Here is a 21210-nt window from a genome sequence, read left to right as displayed (position 1 = left end):
GTTTTTTTAAAAAAAGGAGAATATACATTAAACCGAGATACAACAGGAGTGAAATCAGTTTCGTGTGGTTATGATAATTATTTACAATTATTATTTTACCAATGTTTTGCTGCTAGGTAGCGTGTATGAAATAAAAAAAATACAACAAATTAACACTGAAATGAATACTATTGATACCTAGCAGTAGAAATTGTAACAATTAAACGATAAATATTATATCAGGTTTACAATGTCGTTTTGAAGGCAACCGGAATCAATGGTGGTCGGAGATTGTCCAATTTGAGTTTTCGGTTGTTAGCGCCAGCGCCGTGTTGCGTTTTTGTGTTGGCAGGTATGTCACCCGGAGTTTGATGTGTCCTGTGTTGCAAGTGTCTATACAATGGTAACATAATTCACAAAACAATCTGCTCCCCACATATTGCACACCCCATCTGATGACCTAAGTCTCCTTACCAGTGCCCACATACAATAAAAGATTGCTCAAAAATAATATAAAAAACTAGCCATGATAAAAAAAACAAAAGCCTTACAGCGAATGATAATATTTAAAGACTGAAAAACATTGGAATTAATTGCCATTCATAGTATGGAAACACATTAATATTATTTATTTGACGGACTTATTTCTAACGATGGTAAACACAATTGCTTATAATAAAGACACGCATGAATAAAATAAAATACAACTAAATAAAATAAAAGCTAAGACAAAAAAAATTACTACCTCAAGACAAGATCCGGTCTATCTTAGTGATTTTTTAAAATCTATAAAGACTTAGACCAAAAAAGTCCAGATCTTGTCTCGAGTTTACAATACGACACAATCGGGACATTGGTGCATGCAAGCCATAGTTTGTGTTGTGTTGATCGAGGAACAGCACATTATTATTTCGTAACCGTTGGATTGGAACATTGAATGCCACTTGTTAAACCAACCTCTCCAACTACTTGGTTTTATCAATAGAATTACCACGGACTACAAAAATATTATTATCATCAAAACTCTTTACCGCTTACTAGTTTGACCCCACCTAGAATATGCTTCCCCAATTTAGTCTCCATTCTAAAGGACTTATATTGACCATATCGAGTCTGTTCATCACCGTTTTCAAAGAAAAGTGATATGGTTGCTCGGATTGCAAAGGAGTTATCATTCCTATTTTGAAATTGAGCGATATTTCAATTCGTCTTCGTTGGAGAAACCTAGAACTTAATTGGATCTCAAATGCATTTTCAAAATAATTAACGCAATAAATGATATCCCATCTTTGTTGTTATGAATTTCTTATCATATCTCCAACCGTGTCACCAGAAATCAAAGTCCGGTAACAAAGTTAGGCACATGAAATCTTCTATTTACTAAGAGCAACTTTTATTTTTATGCCCCAATGTCTAGAATGTGTAGATTAATTGGTCGATTTGTCACACAACTTGGAATTCTTTGGGATAGATCTTCCGGTTTTTCATATTTCTCTTGCCCATTAACACAGTATGGAATGAAGATAAATTGGCATGTTAGCTCGAAGTCTTGTTTTTTGATCGCGTTTTCAAATATATTGTATACCGTTATTATATTGTTCTTGTTTGCCTTTTCTACTTACAAAGTTTTCTGTTCTTTTTGATTAATGTCTTATATACATTCTTCATATAACTGTTGTCATTGGCTTAGGCCGTATTTATAAAAAAAAAACAATAAGAAGTCCCGATGATGAGGTAAACTAGTAAATAAACTAGTCAACCTGTAATGAAAAATTCAATTGACTTATACAAGTTTATAAACAAATAATGTAAAACTTCATGAACGCTTAATCCGCCATTTTTGTGTTTGTATACTGTTTTATACGCACTAATATTATCACAATTTTTTAACAATATTCAGCCAGTTCTCAGTACGCATGTTCAAAGTGACGTTACAAGTGAGCTACATATATGCGCATGCGCCGGAACTGCATGGATTATATATATTGTATTCTCCATCCATCCACCACATGATTTACTGCCATGAAGCATAGTCTATCTTAGTTAAGCCTCGGTTTTACCAGATCTGTTTTTTTTTCAACACAAAATATAAGGTAAGAGCTCGTGCAAAACAAAATAATCTCGAAGATAATTAGCGCACGCGTGAGATGATGAGACAATACGGTCGCCCGCTAGATCCTTTGACGCCAGTACTTGTCAGGTGTTCATACAGAAAAAAAATGTTATGTTAAATAAAAATAAATGAAATAAATACATGTTGCAATAAATCCCTGCTTGTAATACATATTTTAAAATTGATCATTTAATTTTTCACACTTTAAATTGGCAGTACACTGCACTTTTGCATAGGTATACTAAGAAACCGCTTTTGAGGAAATTAATAATAATTTTAATAAAACTTTTTTTAAATGTTTAAATTTGACATAATATTTGCTTAGAATGTAAGAAGTTAGATAAATTAGGAAGAGCTAGGTATGAGGCAAGTTTAGAAAGTAAATGTAATAGATTTTCATATTTTTTAAAGAAAAGTGTATTTGAAAAAACCGTCTTCCTGTTCAATGCATGTGGTAAGCCGTGGCAAAAGCTTCTTTATGCCCTCCTCGAAGAACTGTCCCGCCAACCTTTTCACCCCCTTCAAAATCTCTTTCTGCATCTGCTCGTAGGTTAAAAATTTAATCCCACATATGTATGCTTTCAAGGAGGTAAATATATGATAATCTGAAGGCGCTAAGTTAGGAAAATAGGAGGGGTGCGGGTGGTTTAAAACATCCCCACCAAATGAGCCCGTTCTGACACAGCCATAGCCACCAAGGCGCTCTTGGACTATTTTTTTTTAATGTTTTGAACCGCCTCGCCCCTCCCGTATTTTCCTGACTTGACACCTTCAGATTATCATCTTTTCACCTCCTTGAAGGCACATATGGGTGAAATTAAATGTTCGACCGACGAGCAGACGCCGAAAGAGGTTCTGTAGTGGGGGAAGTAGCTGGCGGGAGAGTTATTCGAGAAGGGCATGAAGAAGCTTGTGCGACGGCTCATCACATGCATTGAATGAGATAGCAATTATGTGAAAAAATAATCAACAAGTTTACCAATAATATATTGTAACTTTAGTTCTAATAGACTTTTTCTAAAAAATATATAAAAATCTAGTTCACTTAATTTCTGAATGTGCCTCGTACTTCAAAAAAGGGTCTATTTTATTTCACTATATTCCATTTATTAATTGTGTTTTTCCTGCAAAATAATATTCACTTAATTAAGTCCAATTGAAAAAAAAATTGTTATGAAATTTGAGAAAACTCATAATTCACAATAATTTATACCAAAAACCATTATTCCCTAATAATAAACATTCAGAAAAATACCTTTCGCTAATTTTACTAAATACCCCTCCCTTACATCCGCACTTAAAAGGTTATGTATTATTATGCATAGATAACGAGCAGTTTGTTTTCATTAAAAGAAAGATTAATACGTTTTGTAAGAGTGGTTGGTACTACCTACGATAAACACATCAAAGTATGTTTACTGAATTTCGATATCAATTTGTTTACCACGCGAGTGAATTAATCGTCGTAATGGATTCCAATTATAAATTTGAAATAAAAGGTAAGGTACCTACATTGTACAGAGAAACTCTACATTAGTTTGGAAATAAGATGTAAACAAGTATCACCATTTGCTTAAATTATAATTTGTTAATCAAATAATGTTTTAATTTTATTATGTTTTAAAACTTGTGTATTTTTGCAGGTTGATCGAGAAAATGAGTTTTCAAATCTCCGTGCGGTAAAAGTACTAAACGCGATGGGATATACGGAAGTATTACAGGATGAAAACTAAAGACCCAATAGAAAAAATGATAAAATTATCTAACAAATTAACATGCACTCCCCATCCAAAAAGCGTCAGACTTAAAGTAACTCACGATCTCAGTGTATGTGACAGAAACATAAAGAATTTAGATAATATGAATGGATCGCAAAATCGAACGTTGAAATTTTTTAGTCATAAATGCAATAAAAACCGCGTCGTAGATATAAATAGTATTTTCGACTCGGATAAAATTCAAAATAAAATTAAGTGCGTGTGGCGTCATAAATTAGCTTTGATTATTTATCTTCTCTTGTCTCACTGGATTGCTGTTGTTATGGGACTGCATTCGATACTAAATGCAAGTGAAAACGGGGTTATTTTAGAAACTATTAATAAAGTAGACAAAGACATTAGTTTAAGTGAAATCAAATTCGAAACCAAGTTTAATGCACTTCCTCAGTCGTCACTATCTCTCGAGGATAAAGAATTGTTGGGTCCGAACCGCAATTCAAAACCCATTTCAGATTTGTTACAGCCCTATAAATTCCGGGGTAGAGAAGTAGATAAACCCATCGACACGTCAGGTTCTCTTGGGTGGAATAATAAAGACGTATCGCACTCCGAACAATCCTTAGATGACGTTAATAGATTCGCCAAACGAAACAATAAATTAAGTGATAAAATTTACGTTGATGATAATCCGTTTGATAGTGGGGACCACAAACAACCAATCGATCAACAACTGACCAAAGTAGCAAATAATATAATCAAAGGTGATGAGGATATTTTTAGTAATTCTGTGAATCTCAGACATACGCGTGATACATCACGCGCGTTTGTTGATTCCGGTGGCTTGCACGGCGACGTTTCTCCATTTTTCGTGCAAAATATTTCTGTCAATTTACGGCCGCACAGTCTTCATCGTTTTCGTGATAAAGTGGTGAAGTTAGCAGTGATTTTGCCGAACGACTCTGAGCAGGAGTTGGCGCTCAGAAAAGTACTGCCGATGATCGAGTTGGCTACCAGAGCTGTGACCGAACCAAAGAAAGGATTCCTGCCATCCTGGGACATACAAGTCAACTACAGAGACTCAAAATGCTCTTCCATCGATGGTCCACTTGCGGCTTTTGAGTTTTACATCAAAGGAGCAGCGGGTGAGTTTATTTTAAAATTATATTAAATTTTATTATTTTGAATACTTGAACTAACATTTTTCAACTGCCGTGATTTCAAATATTCGCGAAAATATAAAACTTGATTTCACTACAAATGTTTTTACTAAACGTTTTTCTAAAGGAGATAAATCTGATCCTTATGTTTTAATCCTATTATATTTTCAAAAGCTATTATAAAAATGCTCGAGGGAGCTAAATTACAGTCTCGTAGATTTTGCAAATATTAGGTTAGCTTGTAGAAAATCTTTCTATTTTTCTTATCCGAGGGTTAAATATCTCCATCGCAAAGAATGTGATAGGTACGGTATATTGAAGCAATTTTATAGGGGATGGAAGAATATAATATTATGTAGCCGTAGTCCTAAAGTTTGCATGGAAATGCGAGAGTTTGAGAGTTGAATGTTTTGAATGTTCTATGGGTATTTGAATTTCAATGTTAATATTGGAAAAAACTTTCATCGATTGTTTTCTGTAAAAGGATTGCTAAATGTTGATTTTATCGAAACGAAATCGAGTGGTGAATTTTCTAAAAAGGACGGCTTACAGAAAGCTTTAACAATAAAGCGTTTTACAGTTTACAGTTAACGTGGCATCAATAGTAAACTGGTATTATCTCACTTTTTCAAATTTTATTTTTTAATAATCAAGTAGGCAAACTGCAAAATAGTAAAACCAATTTTATTTAATTAATTAAATACAACAAAGCAGTAAAGGCAAATACTTTATTATACAAATACGAGCGGGCATATTGTTTTAAGGCAACTTAAGGCAACTTTGCTACCTACCCAAACTGTTCAGATTGAGAAAATAAATAGTAGGTACTTAGACGTATTCCAGGTATATTAATATCCATACACATTTTATATAAAAACAAAAATTGACTAAAAATCTATATTTTACGAGATGAGAGTAGAGGGAATGGGAAGGAAAGGAGGAGAAAGGAAAAACTCAAATATTAACAAAGTGACATTAAATCTTGATTTTCATGTAAATTAAAAAGAAGGCGTCTCTGACATTAGTAAGTTGATTATTTTACAATCGAGCAGCTACTACTGTGAAAAAGAAGGCAAAACAATCAGAGAGGTGATTGGTATTAAAAGGGTTCTATCGTTACTAGAACGAAGATATAGCCCTATGTTCTGATAAAAATTGAAAGAGCTGTCTCAGATAAACAGGCAAAGTAGGATATTTTTTTTATTTAGTGAAGAAGTGATCTTCGAAAAATTGAAAAAATGTGAAGTGATATAATGTGAAAGTTTCTTCTGTACCTGATACTGAGCCAGTGTAATTGCAAGCGGTATTAGGGCATGTGGTCGAATTCGCGTAGATGAAATATATAACGTACACAGACATTCTGCAATCGTTTCAATCACGCAGTTCAGAATTAGCATTTGGGTAACGTGTGCATAATTAAGAAGTGAAAAAAGTAATCTTCTAAAGTAAATACATTTTAAAAAGATCCTCCAAATGAACAAAGGAAATACGTGACACTCGCGTGATCGGTAGGGGCCAGTTTTTCAATCAAAATTATTAATATCTCTTGCTCTCTTTTTTCAAAACTTTTACATTTAATGTTTTTCGATAAATAAAATTCAAAAAAAGCAAGAATATTAAGTTACTTATTGATTCAAGTTAGTAGGTATACGTACAAAGCATAAAGTTTTAGAAAATTAAATGAACAAGACCAAAACAGAGATTTTATAAATCCTTATGGGTGAATTAATAATAAAGCAATATTAGTGAGCATGAAGTGTCTGTGTCCGGGCGGGTAAAAACTACAGACTTTGGTGTAAAATTAAAGCAGCTTATTGGACTAGGATTATTATATTTTTCATTACACTTTATATTTATACATATATATTGGTCATTCTCCGGTTAATCCACATTTTATCACAGTGATTTATTCCAGTTCAAGCAAACCAATTATGCGAAATCCTGTTATATATTTTCCGAAAACGTCAAAGATGCCGCGTCCTATGTTAAATCAGATGAATGAAAAAAACTGGTGGTCTTAAATGTCAACCGTATTCTATCGAAGAAAAATAGTTCATTTTTTAAAAAAGAAAGTTTTTAAATAATATTCAAAGGTCTAAAATATAAAATTAAGTGACTTTTATTTGCGGAGAAATAAGCTGTTGTAATCGGCTAGTTTCTTATTTTGCTAGGAACGGGCTGGCTACGCTTTACAGATAATTGTATTTATGAGTGAAATACAATCGCTGGAAATAATATTTTTCTTTTTCCATAAATACTACAAGAACAAAACATTAATATCAGTAATAATATATAATAATAAGCTGTTTGTAATCACTCATATGAACCATTCGCCATTGTATAGAATGGGTTGAATTCCCAAGAATTCATTCCAAGATGGTCAACATGAAACAATTGTTGAATGGGTCGTATCACACAGTAATACTTTATCATTATTAAGCTAGCTCTTGAAGCGTGAGACCGATCGCCTTACATTATATTTAATAGTTTCGATAAGCTGCATTTATTTTATTTTAAAGCGTTTTATGTTCTATAAGGTGCGGATAAGGCTTTAAAGATGATATATATTTAAATACGTTTAAAATCAACAATTTGTCACTGACTTTTAATTTCAAATGAATTTGTGGAAAACATGCATGAGAACACAAAAAATATACATTTGTAATGGTGTGGCGTTCTATTCTCTCTGCCTACTATTTTGTAAAAACATTATAATGGCAATATACGAAGTTAGTTGTTAGAGCCTTATTTTTTAATAGTATCTATATAATCGTAGGTATTTTTAAATATTGATATACTTTTCATAAAAAAAATGTAGATATGCAGTTATTGCAAACATAAACAGTGGGGAAAAATAATGTTTACTGATTATTTAAAAATTACAGTTTTTACAATGTAATTTTTTTCCAGTCATTAAAATATTTTTTATTTCGATATTACACACTTGGCTAAGACTGTCTAGACGGTCCGTATTCCACGCCTTAGGCTTGTGGCGTCCACGTGTAAAGAGGGCCAGTGTCGATGAATGGGGTATGGTAACGAGAGAATCATTTCAATACCGCTCTTATTTTTTGCATTCTCTTTCACAAAAGTAGCTGCTCGATGGTGGAATAATCTACCCACTGATGTTAGCACCGCTCCTTAAATTACATAAAAATCAAGATGAATATGTATAAATGTAAATGTTGAGTTTTTTTGTCCTTCTTTCTTTTAGATGTGGGTAAGACACTCTCACCGAGAGGATACGTATCACTTGATCTGCATCACCAAAGTGACCGAATCATTTAAGTAGTTCTATTGAACGAATGTATCTTTTGCTCATTCGGCTCATTCAGGTCATCATATCTCTGCATCTTTCGCATGTTCGTATCAGTTGTGTTTTCATATCTTTCATGTCTTTCATTTCTCGACTTCATTACGTTCTTTGGTTTGCTTCAGCCGAATGGGTACAAGTGGTGAATGAAACAAATAGTTTGTCAGCATGTTTTTTTTTTATAGATTTTATTGTTATTGTTCTTAAGATATTGTAATATCACAAACCTGTAGAAAGCAGATAAATTATTTTATTTAAAAAAAATGTTTATACAATTTATTTGGCATTTTTCTTAGAATAAATTAACACATAAATTTTATTTCATGCAAGGTTTATTAGTTTTTTATTTAGTTTAAAAATTAATGTTTTGTTTATTTTTTTAATATTAATTATTTATATTTAATCCCCTTAGCAGGTTTACATTTTTTTGTGGGTTTTTATATTTATAACGTGTGCAGTTGTCCAATATATTATAAAATAAACAAATGCAAATGATAAAAAAATTTGAACAGAATAATAATTGGCCTCTGGCACAAAATGGATAACTGAGCTAATAAGTTATTCCACAATTATTTTTTTTATTTTTGGCATAGCTTAAATTGGAACTATTTTTTAATGTTATATCCTCCAATTGGATTTTTACTCTGTAAATATTATATTTTAATCACTATTTATTTTAAGTTTCTGCATATTTTTTTATGTTAATTATTATGGCTTAACTGGAAACAGCCTAAAAAGCCATAATAGGTTAGTGAAAATGAATGTTTTTTTATTGAATAAATAAAACCAGGACACGTCTCCTCACATTTACGAACCACTAAACTACAGTACTATTTCCCACCAAATAAATGATAGGTTCCGAAGCCTCAACTGATTGTAACACAGGACGGGTATTTAGTACCGCATCCAGTGTATGCATTTCGGGAATTAATAATTTAACCGCAAAGGTATTATAGCACTGAAATTAAAAAGCGACTTAACTTCGAATCTAATCAAATTTAATTTTGCTAATGAAATTTTTAAAATTATTCATGAAATATAGCTAAGATATATTCATTATTTTTACACATGATATACTATCGCCTGGTAACAGAGGACTTCATGGATTTTTACAAAACGCCAATATCACATAGGCATGAAACGCGCCAAAAAGTGAAAGAAAATTTCATAGAAAGAAGAGCTCTAAATGCGAATGGAGAGAGGACTAGGGCGTATATACTCCCTCGCATAGTAAAGAGACTCCCGGACGAAATAAAGAATAGCGATATAAATAAAAACAAAGTAAAATTGGTTTTAAAAATCTTTTTCTTAAATTCTAAGTTTAGTGTGTAAATTTATTTTTTTTAAATGGGTAAACCAAACAATTTAAAACAGTGTCAAAAAAAGTGTTTGTTTATTATTTTTTATATATTTCGGTATCAAAAAAGACTTGATTTATTTGTATTTAATTTTTTAAACTTTGATTTTATTGATATATTTAGGATTTTTTAATATTTTTATGTGTACATTATTATGTTGTGTTACCAAAATGTTTAAACAGAGAAATCCCGGCAAAAAAACTGCTTTTGCAGTTTGGCAGGAATTCAAAAAAAATATTTAGAAGAATGCTTATGTGAAAAAAATTTCAATAAAAAAAAATATTTAAAAAAACTTGTCCCGAATGTTCCCTTTACTTACTTTTTTCTTAACATCGTTGATAAAATGATAATGTATTTCTAAAACACGCTTTGGATGTAAAGAATAAACACAACAAATTACGAACATAAAGTTTTATCAGAAATAAAAAGGGATGCGTAATTTCATCTTGACGTTTATTCCGCAAGGGAGTTTAGTTACGACTTTTTTCTATTCACGGGAGATAACAAAAGGACTCAAGTTTTTTGTCGAAAAGACTAATAAAAATAATAATTCCATTTTAAACGATTGAATCTGATGAACTGTTTATAAATAAAACGATGTAAAAAGTCATCATCATCATCATTTCCTTCCCGCACATAGGGCGCATAGGGCACTGCATTTGTACACCAATCGCAGCGTACCTCGATCATTTTTGTAACATGAAGGTAAGATGATCAGTCTTACGCTTCAGGTGTTAGTCTAGGGACTATTAAATATTCTAGCGTAACAGGCTGAGCCATGTTAGATGGAGACTATCATAAACAAAGAACACTCCGTTTTAATTTTCTATTCATTAGTTTTATATAGATTCCCTGTTATTAAATACGGATACTAATTTTATGATATAAATTTACAAAATAAAATAATAAATGAAAACGCCTTTTAAAATTAACATTTCATGTTAATCATGTCGGGAATCGAACCCGAGAATTCATCAGACTGATAATCTTACCTAAAACTAGGCATTCGAGGTACCTTTTTTAATTGGTTATCAAGTTATTTGACTGGACGCAAACTTGCTGTTAAATTCAATGTATATTTTTTCGGAAAACTTTTCCGAACGAATGTAATACAAGTATCTGAACTAATGATGCATAGAACACGCGGGGAAAATATACTAGAAAACTTCTAATGTCAAACTCTCGTTTTGACCCTGGTAATTCAACTAGTTTCCATTTACTTGCTGAATTATTACTCGTATATAGAAAAACTTTTCTTGTAAGCTCCCTTTATTAATATACCTAGAAAAAGAATTTGAAATTTATCAGTCGTATTTATTTTATATATTTATTTGTTCTGAAACTAGAACATGCGGTGTATATATTCTAACAATAATATTAACATAAATTATTATATTTATTTAAACAATAATATAAACCTTAATCCCTTTACTACTACTACTACCATAAAGCCATTTCGATGATGGAGAATGGACTGCCACACACGTCTATCCAGGCATATATTCCTAGTTTCTTCTGCAATCATACATCTTTTCATACATACCCTTCGAATCTGTCTGCTTTTGATATGACCAGATTTAAGATTTTGGTTTATCTGATCATGCCAAGACTTCCTTAGTCGTTTTCATCTCACGTTACCGTTCATTTTCACAATTTCACCATTTTTTCGCCGTCCATTTGTTCTATGTGACTTAACCATCTCAGAGACCCTTTCTTAATATTATCAATTATACTCGACTCAGATTTACCCTCTCGCCTGATTTCATCATTCGTAACCCTATCATACATTGAATTTTCACACATTCGTCTAAGAGATCGCATTTCAACCACGTTCACTAGACTTTCATCCTTCCTCTGCCAGTTTCATGTTTCACTTCCAAACATAAGTGTTGTTACTAACGTTGTGCGCTGCCAGTTTAGCTTCAATTGACATATTTTTATTAGCAATTACTGTGCTTAGTGCTCCGTTCATTTTGTTGCCCGCATTCTCTCTCCTTTTCACATCTTTTTCTACTCTTCCATATCTTGAAAACATGCTTTCTAGATACACAAATGCTTCTATTTGTTCGAAACATTCGTTATTTACATTTATTATGCAGTCAGTAACCTCACTTACCCTTTCAAATACCATCACTTTTGACTTATTTTCGTTCATCGCCAATTTTCTCCTAAGGCATACGTCATACATTTTAGAGACTATTTTTAGCAAATCCTCGTTGCTGCTTGCTAACAGAACTACATTATCAGCAAACAACAAACAACTTACTAAAAACTGATCAATTTTTGCTTCAAGACCTATACATTATATCTATTTCATGCAGTTGTCCATGTATAGATTAAACAACCATGGCAAAATCCCTTTAACGTCCTCCATACACTTCTTCAAATCGTGATTTCATGTGAGTTGCCTAAGCTTATTTAAATTAATTAGGGGAAAATGGTCAAAAATGACCTATATAAACGAATTCTTTTAACGAATTAATGTATTTTTACCATTGAATAACGTATGGTGAATTATGGTTCCTTATTTACAATCTCCAAAACATTTTTTTTGTCGATTTCTCTGGTTTTCTTTTAATTTTTGCTGTAACATTCTCCAAAGGGATCATTTTATCCGCAGATATGTATAAACTCTTTTTTTTACCGTCGCTCCTTAACGGGGCACGAGGAAATCACCATTCGCCTCCAGGAGACTCTATCGCCAGACAGCACCCTCGCCTTATTCCACGTCAATATCGCGTCCCTCAGTTCCGCCGAATAAAGCAGAGAAATCATTGACGGCCTTCCAGGTCAGCGGGAGCTTGCAGGTGTAAAAAAGAGGCAACATGGGTTTAGGCTCTCCTGAGACATGCGCAACATGTGTTCAAGCCAAGTCCACCGACGTTTCCTTAAAATGCTCGCTATAGGATGCCGCTGATTCCATTCTCGGACTTTAATCTTCATTGTGGTACCTACTGGAGTGAAGCGATTGATTAATATTTTTTAAATTTATTAGTTGTTCTTCTAGAAAATACACATAAATACCTCGGTAATAAAGCCAATAGTAAAAAAAAACATAGGAACAAGAAACAGATTTTAGTTTTTCGTAAATAATTTTGTAATGATCCGTTCCCACATTCTGATATTCCTACAGCTGCTCACTTTACACGGTGCTATGTAATTGGTATGTTTTTGTACTGGATGTTGTTAGTAGGTGCATAAACATTGAGAGAGATCATTGACTCGAAATGATCATTTTAGACGAGTCTCTCCTACTTATTTTAAAACTGCCGTATAGTTAGACTGTTTTAAAATATCTCCAATGAACAATATCCTAACACACAAAACGCGGTTTGACAGGAGGAAAGATTTAAAGATATTTTAGTCGAGTAAAATAAATCGTAATGTAAACCAGTTTTTGAAAAAAAAATATGTACAATTATTTTGTATCTTTTTTCATTTAAGCTCACAAAAAACTTAATAATATTTTTTGTAAAAATATACATACGATATTATAATTCGGAAAAGACGTTCATCAAAATTTCGTATGCATCTTCCAAAGGTCTTCATTCCTTCCTATCACCCGCTTTCATCAACCATGTTTTACCGGCGACAGAGGCAATGTCGTCGACCCATGTTTTTGGTGGCCTTTCAACACTTCTTTTATTTGTCCATGGTCTCCACTTTATTATTCTGGGTGTCCACCTGTCATCATTTTGTCTCGCCAAGTGTCCTGCCCACTGCCATTTCAATTTCGCTGCACGATCCATGATATCCATGACTCCGGTTCAGCGCCTTATTTCTTCATTTCTTACTCTGTATCTTAGACATACACCGAGCATCTGCCTTTCCATGGATCGTTGCGTGCATTTTAATTTCTGGATACTTTTTTGTGTTACAGACATGGTTTCTAGTCCGTATGTTGTCACCGGAAATATGCACGATTCATGTACTTGTCTTTTTAAGAATATAGGGACTTCTTTATTTTCAAAAATATATTTTAGTTTGCCGAAAGCATCCCAACTTAGCCCTATTCTTCTGGGTAACTCCGCTATCTGGTTATCTTTACCAAGTTTGACTTCCGTATGAATGACATGCGATATTGACGCAAAGATCTGTTAGGCGCTTTGCGAAAAAATCCTGACCCATTTTGCAGCTGTAGAGCACATGTTTCTCTTGAATGAGTCCCAATGACGCAAAGATCTGTTGGGCGCTTTACGAAAAAAATCTTCACCTGTTTTGCTACTGCAGAGCACATGGTGTCTCTTGAAGGAGTCGTAAAGACGCAAAGATCTGTTATTTGCAAAAAAAAATCCTTACTCGTTTTTCAGCGGCAGAGTACGTGTTTCTCTTGAACGAGTTTTCTGTGATTTCTTCTTGTAAAACAAAGCAAATGCGGAAAATTTCCTATAAAAATCCTCATCCGAAATTCTCTCCATTTCCCTTTACAAGAAGAGATCCCAGCAGAATGCTCTTACGAGGTTTTCCTTTAATTTAAATTATTATTTATCGAAAACAGGTATGATTTTCACTCAGAGGCATTTCTCTTTTGTGGTCTCAAGAGTGTTCAATGTCCTGGATGAAAATATTTAGCTCTCCAAAACGAAAGCCATTTTCGGGAGAAGTGTACACATTTGAATTTCGTCTAAAGGAAGTGACCATTGCAGGAGACTGCTGCGAGACATTGCATTAATTTATAAATAGTACTATTAATCATGTTGTCTAGATGATTATTAAAATTTATTATTTATTATTCAACATTATTTTGGTACGTGTATTTTGTACATACATGTTGTGTAATAAGATCTGGTCAAAATATAAGTAAAAATAAATTGCAGAGTCATCTGCAGGCGATTACTAGTACTTAATTTAACTCGGAAGAGTCTTAAATACATAAAATAAAGTAATATGCTAATTAAAATACTTAACTTCAATATCAATACATAGATGGCGCTCCAACTCGCTTGTGAATGGTTTCTCATTTAATAACATATATACAAAAATCAAAAATGCTACCTGTGTGGATATTCGCTAATAAGCGGAATGGGGAATGTTGTAGTACCTACTTAAAGTGGCCACTTAACCCAGCCAATGACAGGTCATAAGCCCTGTAAACGCTCGAATATCCATAATCCTGAATTTGAAAAAATTCTACCTCATCTCTGTAGGGATATAAATAAAAAAAAAAAAATAAAAAAAAAATTATACTTATGCAACAATTTTTATTTGTAATATTCTTTAATAATATGCACGCTTCCACTTTCTATTATGTTGTGTCCCAACTCAACACAGGGCTCTTGGCCTCATGGAGTTAGGAGTACTTTTTTTTTTTCATCATATGTATCTTTATATAAATAAATAAAAAATCCACCCTTATAATAGTGGATTTAGTTTATATTTAATACCGTTGATTTATGGCAAAATAAATAGACATTGGTTTCAGAACATACTTCTATCATACAAATAATACATTGAGAATAATTTTTTAACATATTAGCTTTGATACAAATCCTTTTACTATTATGGAAACGATTCATCACGTTCAACAAATGACACAAAAATGTAATGGAATTTCTTCCATCAAAAATATCCCCAAGAAGAGGCAATTTGCCGATTTGTGATTTATTGAAATGAATGTCACCGGTTTATCACTCTTAGCATCAGAAATGAAACATTTAGCAGTAAAATGTTTGATTTTCTGTATTAAATCACTTTGCAAAGATTTAGCGTCCTACGAATTACGTAATTTTTTCCCTTTCTTTTGATCCTTAATGTAAACAAATTCTTCTTGAAAAATGATCCCGAATTTTGATAAGAAAAACGCTTTTCTTAATTAAGTTACTTTTGTCAAAAGTATTCTACCGATGCGGATAATCGAATAAAAGATCGAAAAATTTATTAATTTTTATTTCTACGAGGAGGATCGAATAGTAAAAAAAAACGCCTTTTGAATCGTTGATTTACAGGTAAAAAAGATCGAGTGGAGAAGAACTCGTCTTTCAAGAGGATCTAACATTTGACCTTTCTTCAAATAAACGTATTCCCATATTTTCTCCTTGAATTATGGCTTAAAGCGATAATCTTTTTACACACTATATACATGAATTATTGGCGTGCCCCTTTTATTTGATTTTTAAGTTTATTTTGTTTTGTAGCAGCTAAGACTATACAAAAACTCTTTAAAATGACTAGTTTCATAAACTTTCGGACGTACGGCATCCAAACGTAAATATTTTCGAAAAAACCAACACAGTAAATTTCTTTCTGAGTCCCTTTCTTAAAAAAACTAGATCAATTGAGTTTTAGGGTGCGGAAAACGGGAATGCGAGACATTAATTTTGTCGATTTTAGTTGAGCGTAATAAGTCCGATATGCAGTTGTCTTTTTTGCACAGAATTTGCGCGGCGTCTGCGAGAAAGTGACCAAAAACTATATTTTATAAAACCTATTCATCAAATTGCTCTCCAACCGCATAACCTCTTAATGTAGTGAATGGCGCGTTCTCCTACCATGCTTGATGACCTAGGTTCGATTCCTAGAGTGGTGACGTTAGTTGGGTACTTCTGGTTAATCGTTTTGACAGGCACCCGCACGCGTGATTATTGTTGCGTGTATGGGTATGTAGATGTATATTTTGCGTCTGTTAAACATCCCTTTCCGTTATTTAAATAAAATAAATATTAATATTTGTCATTCTATAAGGATAGTTATGTAAATGCTTAAGATATTCGATGACTGAAATTTCGAGACGAAATTTTTAACGTGCGCCTGTTACAGAGATTAAAAAAGAACTCTTTCATAATCCCAGATACAATAACTTAAAACGCACTCTTAAAATGCTGTGAAACCAATTAAAAGAAATTAATTTTTCCCTGAAATTCAATTATTTTTTGGGAATATTTCAATAAAGGTTTGTCCAATTTTTTGTAGACAAGGACTGGATTCAACTCCCTGGGGAGCTGTTTATATTAACATATTACAACAGAGATGAAGAACATTTAAGAAAAGGTAATATAGAAGTCTAGGCATCTACAGGGCTTATGACCTGTCAATGGCTGGTTTAAGTGGCCACTCTACACACTGTGTAACATTCACCAATCTACCTATATTTGAACCCCATTTTTTATTGATTCCCCAGGGAGTTCAAAGAGGGAGGACAAACCCAAAATATTGTTAATATTTAGGAGTTCACAAAAATCGAGCTCCGAATTTATAATTTTAAATAAAAAGAAGGTCATTTATTTTTTCACGAGCCTCTAGTACGTGTAATTTATGTTATCTAAGGGAATAAATACTTTCTGTGAATTCTCTCTATGTTCCTAATGTGTAATTTATACTGAGGAGACCACCCAGTGAAATTATTATATTCTGACTATGAACTAGCGCTTCATACAAAATATTAATTACTTTAAGCGAATAAAAGTCTTTGACAATGCGAAGCAGGAAACCTAATGCTTTCATGCATTTGTCTGTTATGTTGTTAATATGGTTAGCAAAATCTAGTTCTACATCAAACACTATACCCAGGTTTCTTATTTCTCACCCTTTGAAATATAAAGGAATAAAGTAAAATCGATATTAATATACGAATACGAAATCTTGAAAGTATTTTTGTCGGTAATATCTAATTGAACATGTTTTTATTTTTCATACAGAAAACCTCATTTTACTTTATAAGGCAAAATTGAAGAAACTTCCCATTGTAATACGGGCTCTGAAATGATAAACTTTATTATAACTTGTACGAGTTGAGAAAATTACGTGCTAAGGGAAATTTGTGAAGGAATATTATTATAATTTGGTTTGACATCCTTAGGATTTTAAATAACGGCGGAGTATTTCAAAATCTAATTGAAATATGAATATTCTGGAAAGATAATGGCATATTTATTTTGAAATTTTGTGGCCATGACTGCTCGTGTAACAAAGTATGTCAGAAAATGGTACAATATCTTGTGCAAGATTTGACCGGATGAATGCTGTGACGTGTAATACACAAATTGGGTGAAATCTGTGGTCGAATTCAGAAAAAAATAAATTCAAACAATATATTTTTCAATAATGTGAACAGGGGTTTTTTTTTTTTAACCACTCGTGTGCTCTGCAGCTTTTTTTTACATTTTTATATGAGAGTTGTAGTATTATTGAACATGCCTATAATTTACAAGATTTTAAAACACAGTGTTTTAATGTATTAAACTCTTGTGTGGTAAATTTACAAAGCATTTTATTTAAAATAAATTCAAAATATTTTTCCACAAAGTAAATGCCAAAACAATAAACGGATTTTGTTTCTTGGCTAAGTAGTATTGGGAAACAGAGAAAATTTGAACTGTGGACCTGTATGGGAACTTTTCTGCATTTGTTTTGCTTTACAAGAGGAAACCACAGTAAACTCATTAAAAAAAGCACGTGCTGTACAGTTGCAAAATAAGTTAGGATTTTATGTAAAGTGCTTAACAGATCTTACAGAGTATCGAATCTAGAACCCTCCTTGCCTGAAGCAAAAGCATTTACACCATTCAGCCTGCCGTGTACTGTGTAATGTATTCATTTGAGATAGTTGTACAAATAAAATTTAAACGCTCAGTTATACGTTTACTCATTGAAAATATATATAACCAATACAAAAACAGAAGTAGACCTTTTTATATACTGGTGGGAAAACAAATTTTCACGCGGGTGCAGGGTGAGAAATTGCGGGAAGCGAAGCCCTAGGGCTTCTACAAAATCATTTAGCTGAGTGGATTGTATTTTAGTTTAAATTGAATAAGTGAATATTTTCAATAAGCGGTATGCAGTGTCAATCGGTCACAACCCCAATGAATGAGATGAATTAGGAATGGATGCCACTAACCTGGTTTGTTCTTGATGGAATTGCGGTGGTCCGACTGGAAAATTGCGAACGGCACCAACACTAAGACAGGCCCCTGATCTGGAGCTGAATACTGGTAGTTGGTGAAAAAAAGTATATGATGATTTAACAAAATAAACGCGCAATTCACTACACAGGTCTTATTGTGGCGGATGATCAAATGATACTGAGGTGGGGTGAGAACAGTTATTTTGGGTAAAAAAGATTTTGAAGTGCGACAATATTTTAACAATGCATACCCGCATAATTCGTTACCATAAACTGTAAACTATTTTTATTACTAAACTTTGTGTTATTTTTATTGGTCAATTATCTCCTTATTATTTTTATTTATATGTTTTTTTCTATTTTTAATGCTTTGTAATTTATATTTGTTTTAATTTTCTTATTATTATCAGCGTTTGCATACATTTATTGTATTTAAGATAGAAATTTGTTTAGTCTCCCACCAGTCTGACGATGTCCGTCAAGACGAAACCCGGTTGCTGTTAAAAGTTTGTTGGTAAAAGTGGAATAAAACTATAAACGTATATATTTTTTATCAATATTCCTACAGAGATGAGGTAGAATTTTTTCAAATTCTGGATTATCGATATTCGAGCGTTTACAGGGCTTATGACCTGTCATTGGCTGGGTTGAGTGGCCACTTTACGTTTTTAACAACATTCCCCATTCCGCTTATTAGCGAATATCGACATTGGTATCATTTTGATTCTTGTATATATCTTATTAAAATGAGAAAGCATTCACTAGCGTGTTGGAGCACCATCTATGTATTGATATTGAAGTTAAGTATTTTTAATTAGCATATTACTTTATTTTATGTATTTAAGACTCTTCCGAGTTAATTTGAATTTGAAAAAATTCTACCTCATCTCTGTAGGAATATTGATAAAAAATATATACCTACTCCCCTCGGGAGAAATCCAGATTTGTGTATGTACAAAAATACACATACCAAAAAAAAAAAAAAAATTTAAAAAAAATAATGTTCTATAAACGTATTTTTAGTATCATAATTAAAATGCAGTTCCACCGAGGAATGTCAGTAGAAAAATTCAATATCGATAAATGTATGCCTACAAACCATCACTCGAGACTAAGGGTTGTCGATATAAACTATAAACGAATAAATTATTTTTTTCTCTGAGTTTTATCTCGTAATATCTAGCGTTAATACAAGGTATTATTGGGAGCAATGTTCAACATTTTGTCGTATAATGATGAACTTTTATGGGAATATTAACTTTATATTATCTCACCATTTTCATGAAAATGCTCATTAAAATTGATTCCCAGAACTTTCATTGTCGCCAGTTGGTTAATTAGCTGTTTCGTTTCATTTCATTTATAACTAGGGTAGATATCAGATTAAGCTGTGCAGATTATATAACTCAACGGAGCGTAAAGGGTTAACTAAACACTTCACTGAAAACAAGGATTAACACATTGAGCCCGCGATTTGAAAATAATAGTAAGAAATAACGAAAAAAATTTTTTTTTGATGCTATGTAACATGAATCTGTAGCGTTACTTAATCTACCAAAGTGGACTCACCAGTTACCGGTTTCGACATTTTTAAGACTAGTGTCTTTATTATGAAATATAACATTGTGTTGTAGTAGTTTAATCAAATTATTTTTGCCCGAAGGACATTTTTCTAATGCTTTCTGGGGTAAATAAAAAAGTTTATAAAATGTTATTTTAACTAGTTTAAATACATACATATCGATGGCTAAGTTTCAAACATAGATAGCTAGAAATCACTAGATACGAGTAATGTCTCGCCAAAATTTTGAGAATTATAAATTTATTTGTAAAAAAAATATTTTTTATTGTAAATAGGTGAAGTACTATTGTATGAAAAAAAATATTTATGTGCAATATATGTGTAATAGTTATTAGTTTTAGGAATAAAGTTATGGATTGAAGAAAGAATTATGCAAATTATCATAACGTTTTTATTTATTATAAATATATAAATTTGAATTGAACATAAATATGAAAAATTGAAACATATATTTATTTTTACATCGACCATTCAAAGAATCTTTTACAAAAAAAAATATTTACAGAAATAATAACAGCGGTGCACAATAATTATGAAGTACATAATATGAAATAATACAATAATAAAAAAATAAAGAATTTAGTGAATATACGAGCCATGAGAAAATTTTATGTTCTAAATACAAATATAACACAGTTGAGTTGAGAATAATTTTAAAAAAAATTAAATATTAATACAACATTAGTGCTTTTTAAATTTTAAGTTTTTCAGAGCACTAAAAAAAATTTAAAATATATAAACATTTGTGAATGATAAAATTGCGTAACTATAACAATAGTAACATATAGACAAATGCACATAAGCAATCAAAAATATTAACGGAAAATATACATAAATAGGAAAAACCAAAAAAGAAAAACATTTTCAAACATAAGGGAAAGTTTAAGAATTATATTTCGAGGGAAAAAAGAAAATCAGAATCGTTTCATAACTATCAAATCCAGAACCAAATATATCAGCCTTATCCTTATACTGATTACTACATCTGTGGAGCCAAGGGATAGGCGAGTTCTTGTTTTGTGATAGTTGGTCTTAGAACTTGCAGAGCAAAAAAAAGATCTGTGGCAGGTATCTCGACCAGGTATACGGAAACACACCAACTCTAGTAAATCTGAATAGTCAATAAATGCATTGATCACTTTATAAAG

The 21210-nt window shown here is 32.1% G+C and overlaps 1 protein-coding gene across 1 annotated transcript in view; it reads left to right on the top strand.

Moving 5' to 3' along the window:
• LOC148283052 (atrial natriuretic peptide receptor 3-like) overlaps positions 1–21210 on the top strand; it is a gene marked incomplete at its 3' end in the record, with an annotated part of 88171 nt that overhangs the window by 34305 nt on the left and 32656 nt on the right. The window contains exon 2 of the mRNA XM_088224130.1: positions 4323–4952. Coding sequence (XP_088080256.1) covers positions 4805–4952 — 148 coding nt within the window. The remainder of the gene's footprint in view (positions 1–4322; positions 4953–21210) is intronic.

This window comes from Micrasema longulum, unplaced genomic scaffold (genome assembly GCF_059751315.1).
Source record: "Micrasema longulum isolate JH-2025_06_02 unplaced genomic scaffold, ASM5975131v1 h1tg000265l, whole genome shotgun sequence".
Taxonomy (NCBI): Eukaryota; Metazoa; Arthropoda; class Insecta; order Trichoptera; family Brachycentridae; genus Micrasema; species Micrasema longulum.
The sequence above is the reverse complement of the archived record's forward strand: the minus strand, read 5'-3'. Positions and strand labels throughout refer to the sequence as shown.